The following is a 22,630-nucleotide window of genomic DNA, read 5'->3' on the forward strand; positions in this document are numbered from 1 at the left end:
CACATACTATTGAAGCACAACATCACTTTTACATTGCATTGCATTATATTGGATTTGGCAGACGCTTCATAGTCAACAATACTTGCAGATACAAAGTGCACAGGAAATATACAGGAAAATAAGTGCTGATGCCAAGTAGGGTTAGTTTTTTTTAAGTACATTAACATAGGGTTAAGTGGAGTACACACACACACACACACACACACAGCAGGATGGCCCTGGGCCCAGGGGCCAATTTCCCAAGATGGGACAGGCAAAACAGCAACACAGGTGACATCCCAGGCCAACGCAAACACTCTAAACCAGTTTTGATTCCAGATTCCAGCTGCCAAACTGCACAGAGACCATAAGATTTTAGTTTAAATGAAAGGTTTTGTATCAAAATATCAAAACAGGATCTGGAGAAATGAATCCATGCTTCTATGTCCTATAGAGTTGACGATTATATTACAACACCCTAGTTATAGGCCTTCCCCAAAGGTGACTCGGGCAGGTGCAACTAATCCAAAATGCTGCAGCTCTATTACTCTATTATATTTTCTTCTTCCTCTTTCTCAAGCATGTTGAATGACAGTTGTGTATGATAATGCACTATTATACAATCATATTGATTGATTGATGAATAACTATTTGGCTTCTCTGATATGCCTTTTATTTCCTTGCCTGATCATCACCGACTGTCATATCTCGTATCGAGATGTTGGTCTGACCAAGAAGTAAACGAATAGCGTTGCCCAAATGGCCTGGTTAACCTGCCTCCCTTGGTTTACTACTAGTCGAGGCTAGAAAAGACTGTGCCAGTGCAGCTGGAGCTGGTCCAAGTCGATTGCTTCCCGACAAAGTGGGTGGAGTTCCTGATTTCTCTGGATCCCAGGAACGATATTTGCATTGCTCCTGGCCTGACTAGAAGCAACGCCGAATGTGTTGCGTCACTTGGAGGGCATGGCCTGGCTAATTACAGTATTTCCTGCTTATCTTAGCTATCAAAGATCCAGTTACCGACTACAACACAACACAAAGAGCTTCGTTGCACAATGATGATCTTGGAACATTTTGGGAAATTGACATTTTGTATTGGGCATTGCATTGCACTGCAAAATACTTTTTTTAAAGGTTTAAAAAGCGTGTTCTCAAAATATATGAATAGCAAGAATTCACACATAGATGATAGAAGCCTGATCAGTCATTTCCAATAATAAAATGCAAAAAGTAAACATTTTGCAACGAAACTATTCACATGTACTTTGACAGACATGGAAAACAATTCCATTGTCCTTTTCTATTCACATGTAATTTGACAGACATGGAAAACAATTCCATTGTCCCTTTACTGTACCTTGGATCCTGGTCCTCATCAGTGTCCTCTGTGGATCTCATTATGGAACAACTGCTTCAGGTAAAGTGATGCAAGGCTCCAGTCGCCCCTGCTGCTGCCCCCCATAGTACTGTATCTGCACTGTCACCACAACAGGAAATGAAAAAAAATAAAAAATAAAACAGTGATGAGAGATCAGCAGGAAGTGGTGTTCAACCCCTCGTAACCCCATGCTTTATCAGATAACTGATCAGTGAAAATCATAACACGACACCTTTCCCCATATGGACTTCAACTTATGCCAGAATCCAATATTTATATAATGTAATTCATGTAATATATATGTACATGTATATACAGTACATATTGCTCAATTGGTACTAATTAGCAAAGAAAACATCCCCAACACCAAGCACGAACTGTTGGTACAAGACAGGGTCAATCCATGTTCTTATGGTGTTGACACCAAATTCTGACCCTTACCATCCAAGTGTCAGGATGCTGCGAGCAGTGCTTAACATCAGCGACAGTGCACAACACATGTAACTAACAAAATCCTGTATGAGGGAATACCAAGGGTGAGCGAGAAAATTGCTGTAAGGAAAATGAGACTTGCAGGACACTGCCAAAGGCACCAAGAACTGCCAGCCAGCAAACTGGTGCTGTGGGAACTGTCGCATGGGTGCCGGTCAAGAGGACGCCCCACACTAACATATGTGGACATATTTAAAAGGACACTGTGCAGGAAATGGTCAAAAAGGGTACTACAACTATGCTGCTTATTGAAACTGGGCTGCCTATTGCCAAATTTGATCTTTACATGAAAGTTTACTAAGTAATAAACAAATATTTTCTAGTATGGTCCAAGTAGAGTCATTTTTGCAGCTAAAAATGGCTGTTTTTGGAAATTCAAAATGGCGGACCATGGAGAAGATCCCCCTTTTCATGTATGAAAAGTGCAATTTTTCCAGTCATAATGAATACTTAGAATTTGATGGTGGTGGAAGGTATTCATGAAAAAGGTAACATTAGGAAATAGGCAGCATGAATACTGGAAATAAACAACTAAAAATCTCACACAGTGTCCCTTTAAGAAGGACGCAGGAACCCAGAGTACCAGTGAATTGAAAAGATGTATGGAGAATCGGGATGATTGGAAGCAACGATGGAAGGCCCGTCTGAGGACGACCTAGAAAGTCACAACATCTATCTAGCCTCATCACACCAGATACAGCAATGTTTTTTCCAACCTTCTTTTGCCCAATTTTGGTGAGCTTGTGTGACCTTCTGTACACTCAGGTTCCTGTTCTTAGCTGACAGGAGTTGCACCCAGCGTGGTCCCCTGCTGCCACAGCCTATCTGCCTCAACTTTCGACATACATGTGTGTTGCGTCCTGAGATCGATCAGGGCCGCTGACAGCTTTTGCTGGGCACAGGACAAAGTCATCTGAAAGGGCCCCCAACCCAATAAATAAAATGTAATGGGGACCCAATTCTGGGCCCCCTATATATCTCCATAGGCCCGGGGCAAAATATCCGTTTGTTCCCCCCTATCGGTGGCCCTGCCTGAGATTCTCCTCTGCATACTGTCCCTTGGTTATAAAAAGTGGTTACTTGATCTGGCACCAACAACCACATCATGAACAAAGCACCAAAGCATCATGTACATCACCCGTCTTCATAGTAATGGTGGGGTGGCGTCCGCACCAATGTCTTATCCTGAGCGTTTCGCTCAGTGCGTAATTCCAAGAGCAGTATAATGAAAAGGAAGACAGGAGTCGCACACTGGAGCTGAATGCAAAATCAAAAACTGTATTAAACAAAGCCGAAAAAAGTAAACAAAACCGACAGACAAGGGACAAACGCTTCGGGTCTAGCCCATCATCAGTGTTCCCAGTTCCCATCAGTGTCTGTCGGTTTTGTTTACTTTTTTCGGCTTTGTTTAATACAGTTTTTGATTTTGCATTCAGCTCCAGTGTGCGACTCCTTTCTTCCTTTTCATCACCTGTCTTCCCCATGCTTGGCTTGAACGGCAGCAGATTATCTCGGCCATGTCTACATGTCTAAGGGCGGAATTCTCCCACCCGCTTAAGTCAAAAAAAGTGCGCAACAGCGCCTCCGAGCTTACTCAAGCCAGTGAGTAAGCGGGGCTTACGCGCGATTTCTTCAGTTGCGCACTTTGGGTGGGGCCAGGCCAAAATCAGGGAGTTTCCCATGTTAATCGATCCTAAGCGGATTCTCCCGTCCACTTACGCGGGTTTGCCTTTACGCGCACCAAAGGGCTGTAGTAAGGTCAAGCGCCACTATGAGGTAAAATGTAATATTGCATTTGATGCTCGCTTGGCTCGCATTTTGAACATGTTACACGGTAGGCTATGCTTTGTTGATGTTCCTTACCGTCAGCGTGAGTCCAAATCGAAATTCATTCACAGTTCCATATAAACATCCTACATTAATTGTGACAAAATATGACCAGCTGTCCAGAGCATGTTCTCATATCGGTGAACTTACAAACAAAAGCAGGCAATTAATTCATCAGTATGAGGATCATCATGTTGTCCCCACGGACGGTAAAACCAAAAACACCTCGTTGCACCATGCGCAAGTAAGTTGACAAGGCACGTCAGACTAAAGACCGCTGTTCCAGTCGTCCTAACAGCCAAAGTATGCCTATTCAAAAAAACAACCGTCACCATTTTACTATGTTGTAGCCACGACGTTAAGTAGGCTAAATGTTTTTTTTATTGCAACTCCTCCACTTTTGTGATTTATTGGCACTCGTGCATATGTGCACGTAGCCTATTAAACTTTCTGAACTGATGCCCGACATACAAAACCACCACCTACTGAGGTAGGCTACATGTTGTCCTATCTGTTATTGTAAGGCAGAAAATATTTCCTGAATGTCATTACAGCTAAACGTAAAAGGGTAGGCCTACATATCAGAGCATGTCTTTGGCATTTCGCTTCTGGTCTCTATTACACCCCATCAGCTGCGCGTTTAAGTCCTGGCCTGGCATCGCATGCCCATGTCCAAATAATTCCCATGTCTGCGACAGAATATAAAGTCTCCGTTTTTTTCATGATGATTGATTTCCTTTTTCATTCTTCATGCATGTAGCCTAAGTATAATATGCTGACGGACAGCTGAGATCCACATATTTCCAATGATATTAAAGTCACGTTGCTGTACAGAGAAGCGGAGAAGCACTTTTAAAAGTCAGCAAATACAATGTGTTTGTTACTGTGGGAATTAGCTGTGGGAATGATCAGCATTTTAAATCAATCCGGAATTGTCCAGGCAACACGCCAAACTCCATTTTTAACAAAACGTTTCATCATGTTTATTATTTCAATCAACCTGTTGCGCACCATAACGCTCAGCGGAGTTCCCGCCAAAGGTACACATTGCGTTTCCATCTCGATATCTCACCTCCACTACTCGCCTTGTGTTCCTGAAAATGAGCTGAGGTTAGATTTTGAGATGCTTTTGCAAGAGGACATTTGGCACGTGGTTTTAAATTCAAAGTTAAAGTTCAGTGTTGGATCTCAATGGACTGCCGAGGTTTTCACATGGTTGATCTGAAAATCCATGCTCCATAGTTTCCTTGTAGCCACAACTGATGAACTTGGCGGAGACTCGTCCCCCCATTTAGCATATATCACGCCTATGTTGGGCTACGCGCTGTTTTTCTGAGTTAAGCGCGAGGGGTGTGGCGACGTTCCAGAGGGGAGAATACGCGCAAGATAAGACCGCGTAAAATATGCGTGCGTAAAACCGACTTAAGTGGAGACGGGAGAATTCCGCCCTAAATGCACTGGTGGAAAGTGATCTGCTGGTTATAAATTTGCGTCAATGAGCACTTGGATGTCTGTGCCGCATAAAGTGGCCGGTGTGTGTGTGTGTGTGTGTGTGTGTGTGTGTGTGTGTGTGTGTGTGTGTGTGTGTGTGTGTGTGTGTGTGATATCCCCATACATGATTTTAATCACACTTTAATGTAATTCCATTGATATTGCTTAAAATCTTAAACATATCCCCCTTCTGTTTTTCTGACAAATCCACACCCTGATTTGAAATATATTATGTACTGTTAGAAAACCAAACACTCTGCATACAGTGGACGACTTGGTTTGATTGTTTTGCCGGGACATATTTCCAGTCAGTTACATGCAAGACTGCAAAGCACTAGAACCACTACCACTTTCAGATATACAGTAGAGAGAGAGCATGTGTGTATGTGTGTGAGAGAGAGAGGGCATGTGTGGTGGTACTCAAGAGTGTGCAATAACTTTACTGTAAAGTACAATTATGTGTATAAGGTCTTTGTGTACAGTATGTTTTGTATTTGTGTATTTATGTAACCTGAGAGACACCTTAATTTCCTTCGGGATTAATACAAAATAAAATATTCTACTTTACTCTACAAGCAGCTGGAGATTAAAATCTGCATTGACCAAGACAGGGAACAAGATAAGTCAATGTGTAACAAGACAAGATTTTTAAAAAATGTACAACTTACTTGTTACTGTAAACACCGGGTTTTTTTCATCATCAACTTTGAATATTCATGATTTTAAGGCGATCTTAAACTTCTCAGTCAGTTGTGGTCATGTCATTTCAGTTCCTCGCCCTCTTTTTTGCTCTCACAATTTTCACCGATTTCTCAAGAGCTGCGAGCCACTGCTTCCTATATTGGTCTTCTGCAGGTCTCCGATAGACGTTATCGCTCTCTCTCTCTCTAACTCATTCTCTCACTCTCTCTCTCTCTCTCTCTCTCTGACATGTGGTGCAACTAGGTAATGGCAGTTGTCAGACTCATGGAAGTCAGAGTTGAGACAACCAGGGTACAGGAAGTCGGTTGGTGACATGATTCACGTAGATTCAAATAGAAAAAGTACTGGCTTTCTTTTTCGCTAGAGACTAACACAGAACCACTACTTAACCACTATACAACAAGCAAAGATGACATAAAATGAATTAAGGTGAATCACACTTACCCTTACTGCCCTCTCTGTGTTCGACGCTCACTTCCTGGAACTATTTTGGAACTATTCCAATAGCTGTATGTGTGTCAAAGGCTCCATGAATTGTCATTGTTGTATAAAACTGAAGTCAGTGGGATTTGCAGAAGTCTTATCTTCCATGGCTCTGACAGTTGTCAGTTATCTTCATATGGGAAGCTCTTGTGTTGCTTTGTTCCACGTTAAAACGAAAGATGTCTCTCTGCAAAACCACCCCTTACATTTGGCGATCATGAAGAACTTACACAGCACAAAAAACAACACATTGTTATTACAACATTTTCAAGCCAAATTCACACAAGTTTTTTAAAAGTAGTTCATAAGGCTGCTAGTATTTACATACGGTACAGTATTTGGAAAATTAAACAGAGACAAATTAGACCTGTAATAAGCAGGTCTTGACACTGTAGTTGTGGTGGTAGGCTGCCCATTCTGCTCTACTATGTGTACCTTAAGGTCTAGGTTAGAAGAAAAGGCTGCGGTGAGTGAGCAGCTAAATTCAGACAGAGGCTGCCCATTTACAGGAAATAGGTGACAATCTTTTGACAACAGGAAATGCACTTGTGGTGTCAGTGATCTGAACGGTTGCCGTGTCGTGTGAATGCAGAAGTATGCGACAAGTTTTGAGTGTCACTTTAGTTTAGATGAATGAATTGACTGCTCTGTTTTAACAGTGCAATATTACACTCTGGTTGTGAGTGTTTCAAGTTTATGATGGACTCTTCAGATGGTGGATTACGCAGTGCTGCAGGATGGGCATCAATACAAACCAAAGCAGTTGGAAAGTTGGAAAGTTGGAAAGGCCCCCAAAGGTTGCAAGTCATTTCTCCAAGTTCTATAAACATATTCCATTACAATATGGCTTCTGACCAGACCTGCAAACTCGTCAATTGTAATCGACGCAGCGCAGCACCATGGCAAAGCAACGGAGCCGCCGGCGGGCCCATCAGAGAGGCAACTTCAGCTTACATAGCCTACACCACACCAGTAAAAGATATGAGGCAAATAGTTTTTCACCAGATTCTCTTGCTCTACAAAGCACTGAACAACCATAATCTATTAACTACACTCACCAGCCTCTTCATTAGGAACACCTCTCTAATGCTGGGTTGGACCCTTTTCCCTTCAGAATTGCCTGCACTGCCTACTCGAGTAGGCTGTGGCATTCAAACAAAGATAAATTGGTACTTATTGGCCCAAATAGTGCCAAGAAAATATGCTTATTCCATTATATCTCCAGTCTGAAACATTGATGTAAGGCAGGGTTTACCTATGTTTTCATGCTGCTGACGCCAAAATCTGACCATTCCACCTGAGTGTTGCAGTAGATATCAGACAACCAGTCAACATTTTTCCAATATTCTAGTGTTCTTTATGGTGACCCCCCCCCAAAAAAAAAACCCCTAAAAAAAAAAAAACTGCCCGGTTCTACATAATTCACGTGAATGACCTAATTGGCCGGGAAAAAGGTGACTGTCACCAAAAGGTGACGAATTTGCAGGATCAATTTGAGTATATCAGGATGCTGGACAATGACCCCAAACACACCAGCAAGCGAGCAAAATCATGATTGCAGACCAACATCCTCCAAATAATGCAGTGGCCAACACAATTCCCAGACCGTAATCCCATAGAAAACTTGTGGGCTGACATAAAAAAGTAACAAAACAAAAAAAAAGCTTTTGATTTCATTAATTAAAACCTGTTAATGCTTCTAATTACTAAAATGTTTTGAAACACTGCTTTGCGCATGAATGTAAGACACTACCCCTCAAGTCGTACTGTACTAAAGGGCCTGTGCACTGTCATAGTGGTGTAGTACTATGGCAGTTACATTTTTCAGTGACTACTACAACTTCCCAGTGGCGGGACGGTGTCTGGCAAGGGGCTACCTTGAAACAGGCCATATTATATTAATTAATTTATTCATCATCCAATGTTCCATTCCAATGTTATCACTGGAAGATTGGCTCAAGAACATTTGTTTTGTAATTCACTTGGGGGTTTTCTTTCAACATTACAACCTGTTTTAGCCACTTTCTCAAGAATTATTAATTTGTGTTGTTAACAGTATTAGAGCAGAATGTGTTTATCTACTATTGTGACTTACATGAAGATGAGATCACATGTATGCCCAATTCTTGCAATTCAAGTCATTCCAAAAGCTTCACATACTTCTACTTTTAAGCCCCTATGTATTCATCTGGTTAAGAGTCAGGTTACTTCTCTGCCTGAGGGCCTCTGCACACCTGTGGTTCTGCCAAAGTGCGGAGCACTGCTCTGCCAATAGAGCTCGAAAGTCCCGCCCCTTAGTTCCGCGTTTCACAGGACCTAAGCTGACCATCTAACAACATGGTAGAGAGTAAATATCTTCTGATCTCAGTCATGATATGCGCTGGGCTACAAATATGCTGTTTAAGAGGCTAGATAAAGATTACTCATGCAGAAGTGTCAATGTTTTGTTCCGAGGCCGTCGGCATGAAAAATGTGAAGAAACACAGCTTTCTAAAAAGTTTGGGGGTTCGTACGAAAAATTAAGCAAAAATATCAGAAACAACATATATGGAGCTCGTGGCACAACTCGAAGGGGATCGAAATATCATTTTAATACCGCCATTGGATTACATGCTACGATTTTCGGCTAAAAACGCCGTTGAGGTCCCATGAAATCGGGGGAAGTGACGTCACTTTCGAGCTCTATGTTCGATTCCACTGTTTTCAATACAACCCCGCACACCGGCGCAGATATCCAGACATCCGCGGACATCTGCGCCAGTGTGTGGTGTTGTATAGACCCCTTTAGAGTTTGTAAACAGGTATGACGCACCGCTGCCTCAAAAGCGTCCATGCTCCGTTCACTTGTACAGAGACGACAGGTGTTTTTTCCGAAATAAGATAATGGATGCTCGCGCAAACCTCAGATATGCAATGGGCACAACGGACACGGGTATTCCTGGCGATGTCATCAGTCCAGTCAGTAGTTTAATGTCTTGTAACAACAAACATCTCCTATGCTTCTGGAACAGCCTCTTCCCTCTCAAAATAGCATAACAAGTGTACTTTTCAGAATCTCTATATTTTTATCAACGTACACGCTTCAGAACGGCAGTTTTTCTCTCTTTAGTGTCTGCACTGTCACCCAGTATACAGAACCACCACTCCCAATTTCACCCATACCTGCAGTTCCCCTAGTGGCCGCTGTCGAGATGCGGCTCTGAGCGCAGCAGCCCGTTCTTTCTGAATGGAGTGCAGTACCACCCAGAAAAGTGGAGTCTCTCGTAATATCCTTATAATATCTCTGGTGTGTTAGAGTCCACAATGCGCACGCATTCATGAGGACGTAGGCTCTGAACAGGTCTATATAAAACAGTGGAATCGAACATTGGCAGAGCAGTGCACCACACTTTGGCAGAAGTGGCGGTGTGCAGAGGCCCTTACTCTATGTTCAACACCCACCACTTGAGAAATATAGTTTCTGTGTTTTTGCTTGCATGTCCTGACACATACAGAAAAAAGGCTCCAGTCAACCATGGAACTGTACAGATGATTTAAATGCAAATTTTATTTTGGCTTGCATATATTACGAATAATATTGACAAATATTGACAAGGAACAAAAGCATCCTAGAAGCTGATTCCACACTTGCCCATAACATTGCTAATGAGAGAGGGTGAAAGACGTTCAACTTCAGATTCACGATTAACTCCAGAAGCCAAGCTCCGCTAATGTGTAGTGGTTCCCAAACTTTTTCTGTGGGGATCCCATTTTGGACTGAAGAATACTATCATGACCTATCAATGCCCCCCAATAATTAGTTTGCCTGCTAATATTGCTAGAAATTCAAAGGAGAAGCAAACCTCTACTAACCATGCAAGTGAATACTCTTACTAACCAGTTTATGGAATTATGTTAGGCGTTAACCTGTGGATTTCAAGGTTTTTTTGTAAAAAAAATACAATGTCCCGTCTGGCCGCGACCCCTCCCCCCCCCCCCCCCCCCCCCCCCCCCACAGCAGTACCTTCACACGGCCCACGAGGGGCCCCGACCCCCAGTTTGGGAACCACTACTACGCTAATGCAATTGGAAAACACTCTCTTGATCATAGACAAGAATATCAATGGCCTAGTGCTGTTTTCCACTGTTATACTCCCCATCACAAATACCTCCCGAGTTTCACTCATCTAGTAAACACAAAAACTTGTTGCACCTTTTCTCAAAATTGAAAAAAAAGGAATGTTACCGCTAGACTAAAGGCTGACAACAGAAAAAAAAATAAAGTTTAAAACTCTTGATTTTTAAAGACATTAACCATAGCAGTCAAACCATTTTCTGCATGTCTTAATAATAAATTAAGTGCAAATATAACAAAAGTATGCTACACAAAGCAGGGCCCAGTCTTCTTTCGGCTTTTCTGAGAGATATCACAGTGTGTAGATAGATACAGGAATGACATCTTTCTCTCATGACATGATATATCTTACCAATTGTAATCCACACTATTACAGTATTCTTTAACATGCCCATTCCATCAACTATTCAATTTCTCAGGAATAGGCATTTCATGAATGTTGGCTATGTTGCTTTAAACATTTTCTTGCGAAACATGGTTACTCATACTACCATGCTATAGGTTGCTATTGCACACGTTTGTGCATTCTGACTTGACCTTTCTTTGTGTATGACATATGAAACTTCTTTGCCTCGTCTTGCCCTACATGATCATAAACATGTATTATTCAGCATCTCAGTCGCTGTGCCACACACCCCTTTACCCAGCTGTGCGTGTCAACTAGGTACAACATATTGGGGATTCTCAAACTTAACCATGACAAGGCCCCCCATATACTGGTAGATCCCAGCCAAGGCCCCCTTACATGAATGGTGCCACACAATGTTTTTCTGTGTTTTTCTATGTTCTTCACCACACCCCCATTCACAACCATAGTCTAGGTCTGTGAGTAATTGCTCCACTGGGATATATAAAATAACGATAATGGTAGTGATGCAATAGGTTATTATAATGCAGTTCTTAACTAATGGACGAATGTTGCTTCTTTTGTTTACTTTGGTGTACATTAGTTACTGAATTTATTCAATTATTAGTTACTTTGTTTTTGCTATACTTTTCCTTCCAACTTGCTAGGGCCCCCCCTTGATTGCATCGCCTTGCGGCCCCCCAGGGGTCCCCGCCCGGCCCCCACTTTGAAAACCACTGCACTAGTACACGTTTGTCAAGCTGTCCGTGTTAGAGAACTAGTACATTATACTCTTCAAGCAGCAACAAAGGGTAACACGTCACTTGACGCCGGTGTCATAAGCATGTCATTACAGTGTCATAATAGTGTCATGGCACAGTTATGCACACGTCATAAACATCATGTCCAAGGTTGACCCAAGGTTGTCTTTGCCATAACCGAATGTTACTTAAGGCCAACAGTCATAAAATGTTGATGACATGGACATAATGTTTATGACTTATCTATGACTGTGTCATGACACTATTATGACACTGTAATGACATGCTTATGACACCAGCGTCAAGTAAAGTGTTACCCAACAAAGAAAGCAGGAAGAGGAACATAAAAAGGTGAGAAATTACGTATGTTCACTTCATTGCAACAACAACTGATCTCTGTCCACTCTGAGTTTCCACTTTTCACTAACTAGTCTTTTTTGTTTTTCTCAGCTCCCTCCGCGGGATCTGTGTTACCCGTGGCCCCTGATGAACTCTGCTGTCCTGATGCAGCTTTCTCCGATTCAGCTTTCTCCTTCTTGTTTTTGCTGTCAATCACCGCATGCTCCTGCTTCACCAGCTCCTGTAGCTCCTCCTACAGGTAGATAAGATATGCATCAAAAAGTGGAGAAGACACGCTCACACTGTCGCCTAAATAGGCTAATTTTAACAGTTCTTAACCGGGTGCTGAATCCCACAAAAAAACGTTTTGGGCAGAGCCCTTCTTCAGCGTGTAATGGCGTTTGCGATAGGATAAGATATGTAAACACAAGATGGGATGAAACTTTACTGTCTGTTACACACCTAACAGAAAATTGTCTTTTGGGCCCTGCCATGGCTTAATGGTGGGGCACTCGTTTGTAGTGGTGTCAACAATGATCGATTCGGACGATCCAATCCAATGCGGAGCATGGACAACCTGATTCAATGCGGTAAGTTCCAGAATCGATGCAGCAATTTTTTTAAGTTTCAATTACTTCCGTGGATATTTTGTGAGCAAATGAATGTTAAATTAAATAAAAGTACTTAATCATAGGATTCAGTGTTAATTGCTAGCTTGGAGGTAAAATTTGCACTGCCATACTCAGAGAACTACTGGAAGTACAGGAGAAAGGAAAAAAACGAATTATTTAACTCAAGGGGAGTTAACATATCACCTATTTCCAAAAATGGCACAGTATCACTTTAAAGGGAAGTGGTTCTTGGGTTACCTTCCATCCTAGGAGGTCAGCGAGAGCAAGGCAGCCATCATCACAGGTGCTGATATGAGCTACATCCCTGGAGGAGGAGATTGAAAACTCAGTTGTAGAACAGTGTTGGGAAAGTTCATTGTCTACAGGAGCTAGGTAAAAGTTCAGTTCACACATTTCAAAATGAGCTTGTTGGTTCATAGTGCATCATTGTTCATAGCTATGTTTTTTGCAAGAGGTTGTTGTAAAAAAAAAAAATGTGGATAAAAAAAAACCAGGTGTGTTTTAGTCCCCTCAATTGAATATTTGTAAATCTGGATTTTTGAAATGCGGATTTTAAACCTCCCTATACATGGAAGCAATAGACTAAAACAGCTGTGTTTACAAAAATATCCGGCTATGTGGAATCAGCATTTTAGTACATTTTTTGTCCTACCTGTAAGCTTTGTCTGAGTCGAAATCCATTCCTCCCCCTAATCCAAGCATCCCACTCAAGAAGTCACCCTGCACAAGAGGCAAGTTTGAGAGACAGGCAGGGAGTAAAACACAGTTGGTTAGGCGATGGGGTGGTGTAGTATTACATTACCTTGCATTTGGCAGACACTTTATAACCAAAGCGACTTTCAAAAGAGGACATAATCAAGCCAACATCACAAGCAAATACAAAGTGCACAGGAAATATACAGAACAACAAGTGCAGTTGCAAAGAGGGGTTTGTTTTTTTGTTGGTTTTAAATTAATAAAGAGTACACACACAGCACACAGCACACACACACACACACACACACACACACACACACACACACACACACACACACACACACACACACACACACACACACACACACACGCACACACGCACACACGCACACACACACACACACACACACACACACACACACACACAAACTAAGTAACTAAGAACTAAAACCATAGAAGCTTAAATCACTAGACAACTCACCTCCCCTGATTTCTCCATGTTTATGAGGAGTCTAGGAGTGTTCTTAGGGACTCTGAATGAAATATAAAAAATGTTAAGATTCAAGATACAAGATTTATTTTATGACATTTCATTATAGGTGAATAAAAGAGCAAATTTCTTTCTGTTTTGTCTCCTCAAAAGATAAATAAATGAAAGGTGTGTGTGTGTGCACATGTGTGAGTCCTTTGAGGACAAAAAATGAAAATATTATTGTTAAAAGTGTGATTTTAATGCAATACGAGAACTGAAATACAGAGGCTTGGGCTATACGCATGAACGGTGTGACATGTGACATGTGGGTTATGCCCTTTTTTGGGGGAAAACGTGGAGGTAAGCCACCGCAAGTCAATTGGTGGTGTTGGGAAAGAATGAACAAAAGACAAGGACCTGTAGACTAGTGTTGTTCACGCTCAACATGCCGAAAATGTGTTGTGTTGCCGGCTGTTCAAATAATAGAGCCAAACAGCCGTGGCTGAAGCATGGATTGTGTTAATTTAGACAAGTCAATGTAGCATGTAAGTTGATGAGACATTCGGTTTGTTTTCACCCATAAAGGAGCGTAACGCACATTCACAAGCAAAGTACCCAGGTGGCCATTCATACGTATAGGGTCCCGGTAGGCCCGTGCAGTAATCAGTTCATGGTGGGATACACTGTAACGGACTTACCTGCCCACCAAGGATGCAAAGGGCTGCACCTGCAGAGAGGTACCCATGATGATGAGCAGATCACAACGAGGGAAGTCCTGAGAGAGAAGACACGAAGACGAAGAGAAAGACAGGAATGGACAGAGAGAGAGAGAGAGAGAGAGAAGGTAGAGAGCAAAAAGAGAAGGCGAAAGAACGAGAGCAGCAGGGAAAAGAGCAAAAGCGACATTTAAAAAAAAGTATTTTTTTCTTGTTGGAGATGTTGTTATGAGTTAAGTATAAGTAAACTAAAAATATTACTGTTTAGTATATGTAACTTAACCCATTCATGCCGGATGCTGCATTGCACAACATTGAGCCTAGTGGCTGAAGCTGCATGACACAGCATTTTATAGATTGATATGAGATTATAGCCAGTGAATGATGGTATGTTAGAGCAAGATGCAAGATGACGGTCTTAGCTTTTCTGTTTTTATGTGCTTTAGAGGCTGAGACATTTGGGTTTGTATAAGCTGACAGCACATTTTCCCAAAAACTGGCTTAGGGATTTACAGTAGCAGGCGTCTTTTGCAGATATTTCAGGCATCAATGGGTTAGAAGCTATGCAATCAGCAGGATTTTTATTGTCATATGCGGATTATGGGATGTTGGAAGTTGTAAATGAAAATATGCGCTTTCTGTAGTTTTAGATGGAAAATTAAACGAATGATAAAACTTCTGTCATGAGCTCTCGCTCTGCCCTTGTTAACGAGCACTAATTGACTTACATCATCTGCCGCTCCAGTCTCTGCTCGGTCTGATTAGCCACACCTGTGTCTACTCCTGCACTCCAATCTGATTACCACCATTTGCATATAAGGTGCTGTTTCCACGTAGCTGGATATTTTTATATGTGGATATTTTTTTCTCCTGGTTGCATTGGTTTTGCATTGGTTTTGGCCTTCCGTTTCCACGTAGCAGATATTTAAAATCCGGGTATAAAAAGCAGGAGAAAAAAATATCCTGTCTAGGGGGCTGAAACGCATTTGTTACAATGGAGGATTTATTTTTATCCACATGTTGCGTTTACACCTCAACAGGAGAAAAAAATACCCTGCTAAAAAACATCCTGCTACGTGGAAACAGCACCTAAAGCTCTGGCTCTCTTGTTATACCGTCTGCAAACCAGCACCAGTAACCTGCCTGTCTTCAAGCGCCTCTGACTCCTCTGAAACTGGACCGGTTTAGACCAAAGAAACTCAAGAGAAAGAACAATCTCTTGGCGGGGAATGCATTGGCCACGGTGTAGTACGGGGGCGTTGCTGAGGACACGAGTGGATGGAAAATTAACTCCCTTGCTTATGGTCATTGGTCATCCATCCAAGATGGATGCCATTTTCGTACTCCGTAATTTGTGGCCAAGTAACGGCAGCTGTTGGTCAGCAGTAATTGCTGGGGGTAATTAAGGACAGCTGACAGACATTCACGCTGTCCTATGACCTGTTCCACAGTGAATAACATTTCCGTACTCCCCTCGCCATCATTTCCTACTACGCTGTTATGACGTGAGTAAGCCCTCTTGTCTCAAGCCTCTTTGGTTTAGACTACGTCTTTGATCTCCTTAACGGGTAACCTTGACTTGCCTTCTACCTTACCTCTACGAATACTGCCTAGCCCTTGACTGTACTTCTACTGTGATTCCATCTGACTGGTCCTCCTCTCTCTCTGCTGTGTGTGTGTCTTCCAATTCTTTAATCGGCTACTTAATGTACTACTTCCAGTCAGAAACCCATGACAGTTCCAAGCAAATATGACAACAAAATTCCTGCTGACAGCAGCTGTATTTTTTTTCGTTGCTTACAGAAATGATTCTGCCCCTTCACAAATGTTATCTTTTGTCAGGTGTATTCACCACCACCATCTATTTCTAAGAATTCATTATTATGGCTTCAAATGTACACAACCAATAGATTGAAAAGATCAAATTTGTGACCGGGCAGCAATCTTTTTGAAAATAATAAAAATTACATATAATAATAGTAATAATAATAATAATAATAATAATAATAATAATATAAAATTAAATTAATAAAAAAAATATAATATAATAAACAAGCTTCAGGTCTCTACCGTGGCCATGGCAGTGAAGAATCGGCTTGGCAGGTTTTCACCAAAGAATACAATATCTACAGAGCAGAACATGGACACAAGCAACAGTGAGGAAATACACCAGCATGAAGACAAAAAGTGAGAATGCAAAAGCTTTCATTTGTGTGTGTGTGTGTGTGTGTATGTGTGTGTGTGTGTGTGTGTGTGTGTGTGTGCGTGTGCGCGTATCAAAACTCTGAAAAGAAAAGAGAAATTTCTCACCAGGCTTGACCAGGCCACTGCACTTGTCACACAAGGGGATGTCATCCGAGAAAATCTTCTCTGTGTGTGAGATACAAAAACAGGTCATTGCTGCTATGTAGGATTCACACAGTACATGTTTTTATATGTGTAACCAAGGTCTTCCTGCACAGTCCACCATTCAGGGCTCAAACTAGCGATCTCCCTGTCACAGCTACCCTCATGAAGACATGGGAGCAGAGGTATGACATCACTGAGCTGAAGAGCAGTGTCTGTGTGTGTGTGTGTGTGTGTGTGTGTGTGTGTGTGTGTGTGTGTGTGTGTGTGTGTGTGTGTGTGTGTGTGTGTGTGTGTGTGTCGGTGTCTCCTCATGCGTATACATCAGGGATGGAAATAAGAACCCGTCCACCTGTCAATGACGGGTAAATTTCAGTGGTGACCGGTAAATTTTTCAACCCACCAGTCACTTTGACAGGAGAAAACTTTCACCTCCTTTCTGGTGTTAAGGACATGGTCAACCTAACGCAAACATATACATATATAATCATAATAATAATTCCAATAATAATGGTTTTATTAATTATAATAATAATGAACTGATCTCGACTACTATTGTTATTATTGACAGGTAAAAACGGCGAGTGACTGGTAGATTTTGAAATCTACCTGCCACAGTGACTGATGGGGAAAAAAACTTAACCCTCTGAGGTCTAAGGGTTTTCAGAGGCTTTTAGGCTGCTTGCACCACCCTGACATTTTCAAGTATTTTCATTTCATATATATATATTTAGGACCTGGAAGGTCTGAGGTTTCTAGTGGTGTGACTTACTGTATATGTTTCAATGACAAAAACTCACAGAGTTACAGATTTGTTTTTGGAGACACATTGCCCTCTGAAGGGCACTCGGACCTCAGAGGGTTAAGTTCCACCCCTGGTATGCATGTGCGTGTGTCCAGTCCATGCTTGTTTGTTACCAACCTTTCATCCATTCAAGAGAGTACTGCTGCCGACAGAGGAAGCTGAGACAGTGGGAGGTGTAGAAGGTTCCATGAGCCTCCACTAGGTCACTGTCCCCAAGCCCAGCCACTCGCTCCAGAGTGTCAATGTTCTTAGTAGGGATGTAAATAAGTAATCTGTTAATTGACTTTAGTTGGTTAAAACGTTTTAAACAGATTTAAAATAAAATTGCAATTACTCGCCAACTCGACTGGCAAGAGACCCCAGTGAAATGGGCATGACAAAGTGTGTGTGAGGAGTGGGAACAATTGAATTAAAGGATATAAATAGAAAATAATTTAAATTAGTGAAAGACGCGAGATGCCTCACCTGGGAGTAGCATCGCTTGAGTAGCCCCTTGTCTCTCAGCATCCTGATGAAGTAGTGGCACACTGTGGGCTGCAGAGGAATTGAATCACACATTAACCCATTTTAGCCTGATGACTCGTATGTGTTGTTTACCCTTTAATGCCTGGAGACACATATATGCTGCATTCAGGCACTTGAGATTTTAGCTCTTTTAATAAAAATATAGGTATTTTACAGCTGAAATAACACATTCTAATGCAAGATGAGGGTCTTGGGGTTTAAATGCAACTTATTTGATGTTTGTATGTGCGTCAGAGGCTAAGATATTTAGTTTTTTATAGGCTGAGGGCAATTTTCCCAACAAGGGCTTAGGCATTCAGCAGACGTTTTTTGCAGGTGCTTCAGGCATCAATGGGTTAATATACAATGCTCAGTTTAACCAAAACCAAATTTGGCTGTACTATTTTATCAAAGTCTGTCATGAAATGGTGTGCTTTCATTCTGAGAAACGTATAACAAAATAAAAATGGGGGAGTTTTCAAAGTTTGTTTGATTTGACATGTAAACTGCTGGCAATATCATGCTGATTACTGATACCTTGAATTGTCCAGGGTATAGCTCCTTGGCCAAGGCAAAGAAAGGCTCAGGATGTTTCTGGGGATAAAATAAATAAAGGTCAGAAAAAAAGAGGTCAGTGGTGTTCATAATGTGAACATTGACATGAATACAATTCCAAAATATATGGTACTTAATAATAATAATAATAATAATAATAATAATAATAATAACAATAATAAAACAAAAATAAAAATGAAAAATAAAATAATCAATAAATAAAAGAAAGGAATATACACAGTATACACACATAATCAATATTTAAACGAATTATTAACGTTTCATGTCTAGACGACACTTACAATAAACCTGGGGATGCCAACTAATAAACACACAAGGTCTACAGTTTACTAAGCTTATTATTTAATCAGGGCAAACACTCGCATTCAAAAGTTAAGGAGATCAGTGGTGCTTATAATGTGAAACGTTAATAACTTTAAAGCGTAGATCACCATTAAAACGTTAATATGAATAGGATTCCAAAATACATGGTATTTAAGGTGAATACCTTGAAGTAATCGACCTGGAATATTGCCTCAGGGTATGGTAGGTTGTATTTCTGGAGGTTGGCATAGAGGCCTGTTCCCGGAGAACGGAAGTCTGGGATTCCAGCCGCTAGGTAAGCAAGATTCAAGATGTCTTTTATTACATTTCATCATACATTTGCATTTTAAGGTTTAATTGTAAATATTTCATTACTGTAAACTATGCCCAAATACACGTGTGCAGACACTGACTACTCACATGTCGATATTCCGGCACCAACCATGCAGATGATATTCTTGCCTGTAACAGGAGAAATATAACACCTTATTTCAAGGGGAAATTGTTTGGAAGTGAGTTAAAGGTGCATTGTGTAGGATAGTGGCCAGAGTAGGCATTGCTCAAATTGTTGCTCAATGAAATTGTGCTCCCTATTGCCAAAAAATAGCTATTTTTCCATCTGTAGTCCCTGACACAAATACAGTAACACAAAAGCATAAAACATGAAATTAAACACATAAAATTGTAACAAGCTTACAGTTGTCACTTTGTATGTATCGGGCCACCCCCTCTAGTGTCAGCTCGTCCAAAACCTTTTCTCCGGGTCCCAGACCCAGAGTTCGGGAAAACAGGCTGCGCAGGAAATCCACTGAGGGACAGATAGAGGAGACATTACATTCACATTTCATTACATTCCTTAATTTCCCTCCCGGGATCAATAAAGTTACACTACTCTAGGAACAGAAGCTCCACTCACGGCAAGGTCACTGTGCATTTCTACTCTACCACAGAAAGTCTAGGAACAGAAACTCCACTCACGGCGCTCACTGTCTCCATGTGAAACTACAGCTAAAAAGCCAGTACACAGACAGGGAGTGAAGAGGCTATTCTAAAAGGGCTGTGACTCTACTACAATTGCTTTTAGCTGGACTATTTTTTCAAACATTTCATTTTTTTTCAAACATGAATAATTTTGTGATGTCTTATATACTTTGCTGTGCCGTATGTGGTATACGGCTTCTGTTTCTGGTCTCCCTTTGTGTAGCTGTGTATGCGTGCAAGGGGAAAAAAAGACATTAACATTTTGTAATTGTGTTTGACCAATAAACATATACCGGTACATAAAAAAAAAATCAAAATCAGAGGCTGGGTCCTTTCCGTTTAATTTCTTTTGGCCTGTACTTTTGACACCACATTGCCTATATGAACAATCAATCAAGTCCATTGCGCCAGTTTAGACATTTTCAACTTCCCAGAACACACAATTGGCAAGAGATGCACATGGGCTGACTGTAAATTACAGTGGTTTTCAAAGTGGGGGCTGGGGACCCCTGGTGGGCTGCAAGGGGAGCACGGCAAGTGGGCTGGAAAAGTATTGCAAAACCAATTAAAAACTAAATAGATTGAATAATAAGAGAATTAAAATGAACAAAAAATAAAGCTACAAACCTCACAGACCAAGACTACTATAAGCCTTTAGAGGCCTTAGACTACATGTTCATGCCCTACCGGCTGTTTGGGCATGATATGAAAAGAGAAGACCAGAGGTGGGATAACTGAGGCTGGGCCATTTTATCTGGCTTGCAAAGCATTTACAAGACAGATAACTTTTAACAGATACAGCATAAACTATTACTTATTATTGACAGACAAATTGCCTGCAACATCTGGCCCTTCCACCAATACTCTAAACCCAATGTGGCCCTTGGGGCCAAAACAATGGCCCACCTCTGGGGTAGACTGATGGAGGATACACTGTGACCGTGTTGTCATTATGTTTGTGGTAGTACTTGAATGGGTTTAGGAATGCACCAACTCTGTCGAGTTGTGAAAGTGGGTGCACAGTACAAGAAAAAATAGCGTGGCAAGCCCCATATCAGGGGGGCTTGGCTGGCATCTTCCGGTATATGGGGGGCCTTGGCATGGTTACGTTTGGGAACTCCTTGCCACTCCCAAAATATAGACAATGACGTGTCAGAATGGGTAGCAGTAACCAACTAAAATGTGTCTGTCAACAACTGGAACACCTGCATAATAGCCTACATTAGCGGTTAGGGTGCAGGGCAGTCATGGGTAAGCGGTTAGGGTTTGAGACTGCCGGTTCGACTCCCGAACCACCAGTTAACCAGTCCTCTAGCCCATCCTCCTCCATGACTGATATACCCTGAGCATGGTACCGTCCTACCGTACTGCTCTCTTTCGGGCGCCATTGGAGGCTGCCCCCTTGCACGGGTGAGGCATAAATGCAGTTTCGTTGTGTGCAGTGGAGTGCTGTGTCGCAACAACAGAGGGAGTTGGAGTTTCCCAGTTGGGCTTTCACTTTTCACTTCACACGTGTAGGTGTACTGTAAGCACAGTAATAATACATAAACTAACAATCTATTGGCAGACTTACTTTCTGTATCTCCGGATGCTTCACCCTCGTCACTGCTGCTATCTGACCCCTCCTTGAAGATTAGGAGAAAGGTTAGACACACAAAGTTTATTTAATGATTTAATACATTTAGCAAAATGTAACATAATCTATGCAATATTAACTACACACAATACATCTAAAATAACACTAAAATTACACCATGTTATGGGACACAATACAACAGAGTGCCATAGGGGGTTAAGAAAGGGCTACAAGATACAACACATAGAAAATAGCCTACCACCACGCCAACACAGGGAGTTATGTGATTGCATTGCACAAATAAATACTAGTTCTAATACTAAAGCTTTGCTGCTCAGCCACAAGGCCATCAGACAGCAGAGCACTAGCAGGCTATACGACCGACGGACTATTCTGCCTGCGACCACAAACAGAGGGGTAAGGTTATATAATAAGATTATGCCGCAAATGCGTAAACTGACATTATGTTCATAGTTCATAAAGGTGGGATTGTTCAACAGACTGACATTACACTCACGGCAAAGTTAGGCCAACAAACACAGACAGACCAAACAAACACTGCCCTGACAGGTTCCCGTGCAAAACCATAGCAAAACAACTTTCCTCATTTACCTCGGCCACTATGCATTTGTTCTCCTCGTCTGGTTTTGTGACTTCTAAAAATCAGAATAAATAATAAAACAAATTCATTTTATTTGTGATCATCGTTTCCCCAAATGACATAGCAAATAATACGTGTTATATTGCATTACTTAGTTGACAGGGTGATAAGGAGCTAGCTCCCTAGCCTGACAGCAACCACTGATTCTCTTTTGCACCTAACATCACGCTGTATGTGGTTACCTTGAGCGTCAGACATCTATTCGATTTAGCTGCACCACCACGGAAACAAAGATGTGATTCCCTTTCTGTGGAAGTCACGTATAAACTAGATTCGCTTATGTTTACAGTGTTGCGATATGCGCTACTTGCTACATCGAGTTAAGATGTTTGCAGACAGTGTGCGACTGAGAAACGAGATTAGAACAACAGACTGTGTCAGCAGCCCAAAGTAAACCAGCCCAGAACCATGGAATGCAGAGTTGTGACAATAGGGGTAGAAGAAGTCAGT

General features: G+C 41.6%; 1 protein-coding gene across 2 annotated transcripts; it reads right to left on the reverse strand.

Moving 5' to 3' along the window:
- Nucleotides 1-11,868: 11,868 nt before the first annotated feature.
- On the reverse strand, nt 11,869-22,570 carry sirt2 (sirtuin 2 (silent mating type information regulation 2, homolog) 2 (S. cerevisiae)). 2 transcript variants are annotated; one of them, XM_063204510.1, is made up of 16 exons: nt 22,363-22,570; nt 22,132-22,175; nt 21,517-21,568; nt 19,660-19,770; nt 19,383-19,424; nt 19,147-19,253; nt 18,621-18,677; nt 18,045-18,113; nt 17,697-17,826; nt 16,739-16,798; nt 16,499-16,554; nt 14,411-14,487; nt 13,722-13,773; nt 13,197-13,264; nt 12,782-12,848; nt 11,869-12,165 (listed from the first exon to the last, which is right to left on the reverse strand). In XM_063204510.1, exons 1-16 carry the CDS (start codon nt 22,376-22,378, stop codon nt 12,001-12,003), a joined length of 1,173 nt encoding a protein of 390 aa, XP_063060580.1. In that variant the 5' UTR covers nt 22,379-22,570; the 3' UTR covers nt 11,869-12,000. The 2 variants fall into 2 exon arrangements, with proteins under 2 accessions (XP_063060580.1, XP_063060581.1); XM_063204511.1 differs by lacking the exon at nt 22,132-22,175 and having other exon boundaries at nt 22,363-22,486.
- Between the last annotated feature and the right edge of the window lie 60 nt (nt 22,571-22,630).

The sequence above is a fragment of the Engraulis encrasicolus genome, chromosome 8, assembly GCF_034702125.1.
Source record: "Engraulis encrasicolus isolate BLACKSEA-1 chromosome 8, IST_EnEncr_1.0, whole genome shotgun sequence".
In the NCBI taxonomy this organism is placed as follows: domain Eukaryota; kingdom Metazoa; phylum Chordata; class Actinopteri; order Clupeiformes; family Engraulidae; genus Engraulis; species Engraulis encrasicolus.

What these genes read in the sequence shown, in the direction of transcription:
- sirt2 (XM_063204510.1), bottom strand. An exon ending in TGGTGCCGGAATATCGACAT is followed by an intron (nt 19,254 to 19,382) that starts GTGAGTAGTCAG and finishes TTGCTTACCTAG; the next exon opens with CGGCTGGAATCCCAGACTTC. An exon ending in TCTTCACTGCCATGGCCACG is followed by an intron (nt 14,488 to 16,498) that starts GTAGAGACCTGA and finishes CTTCTCTCTCAG; the next exon opens with GACTTCCCTCGTTGTGATCT.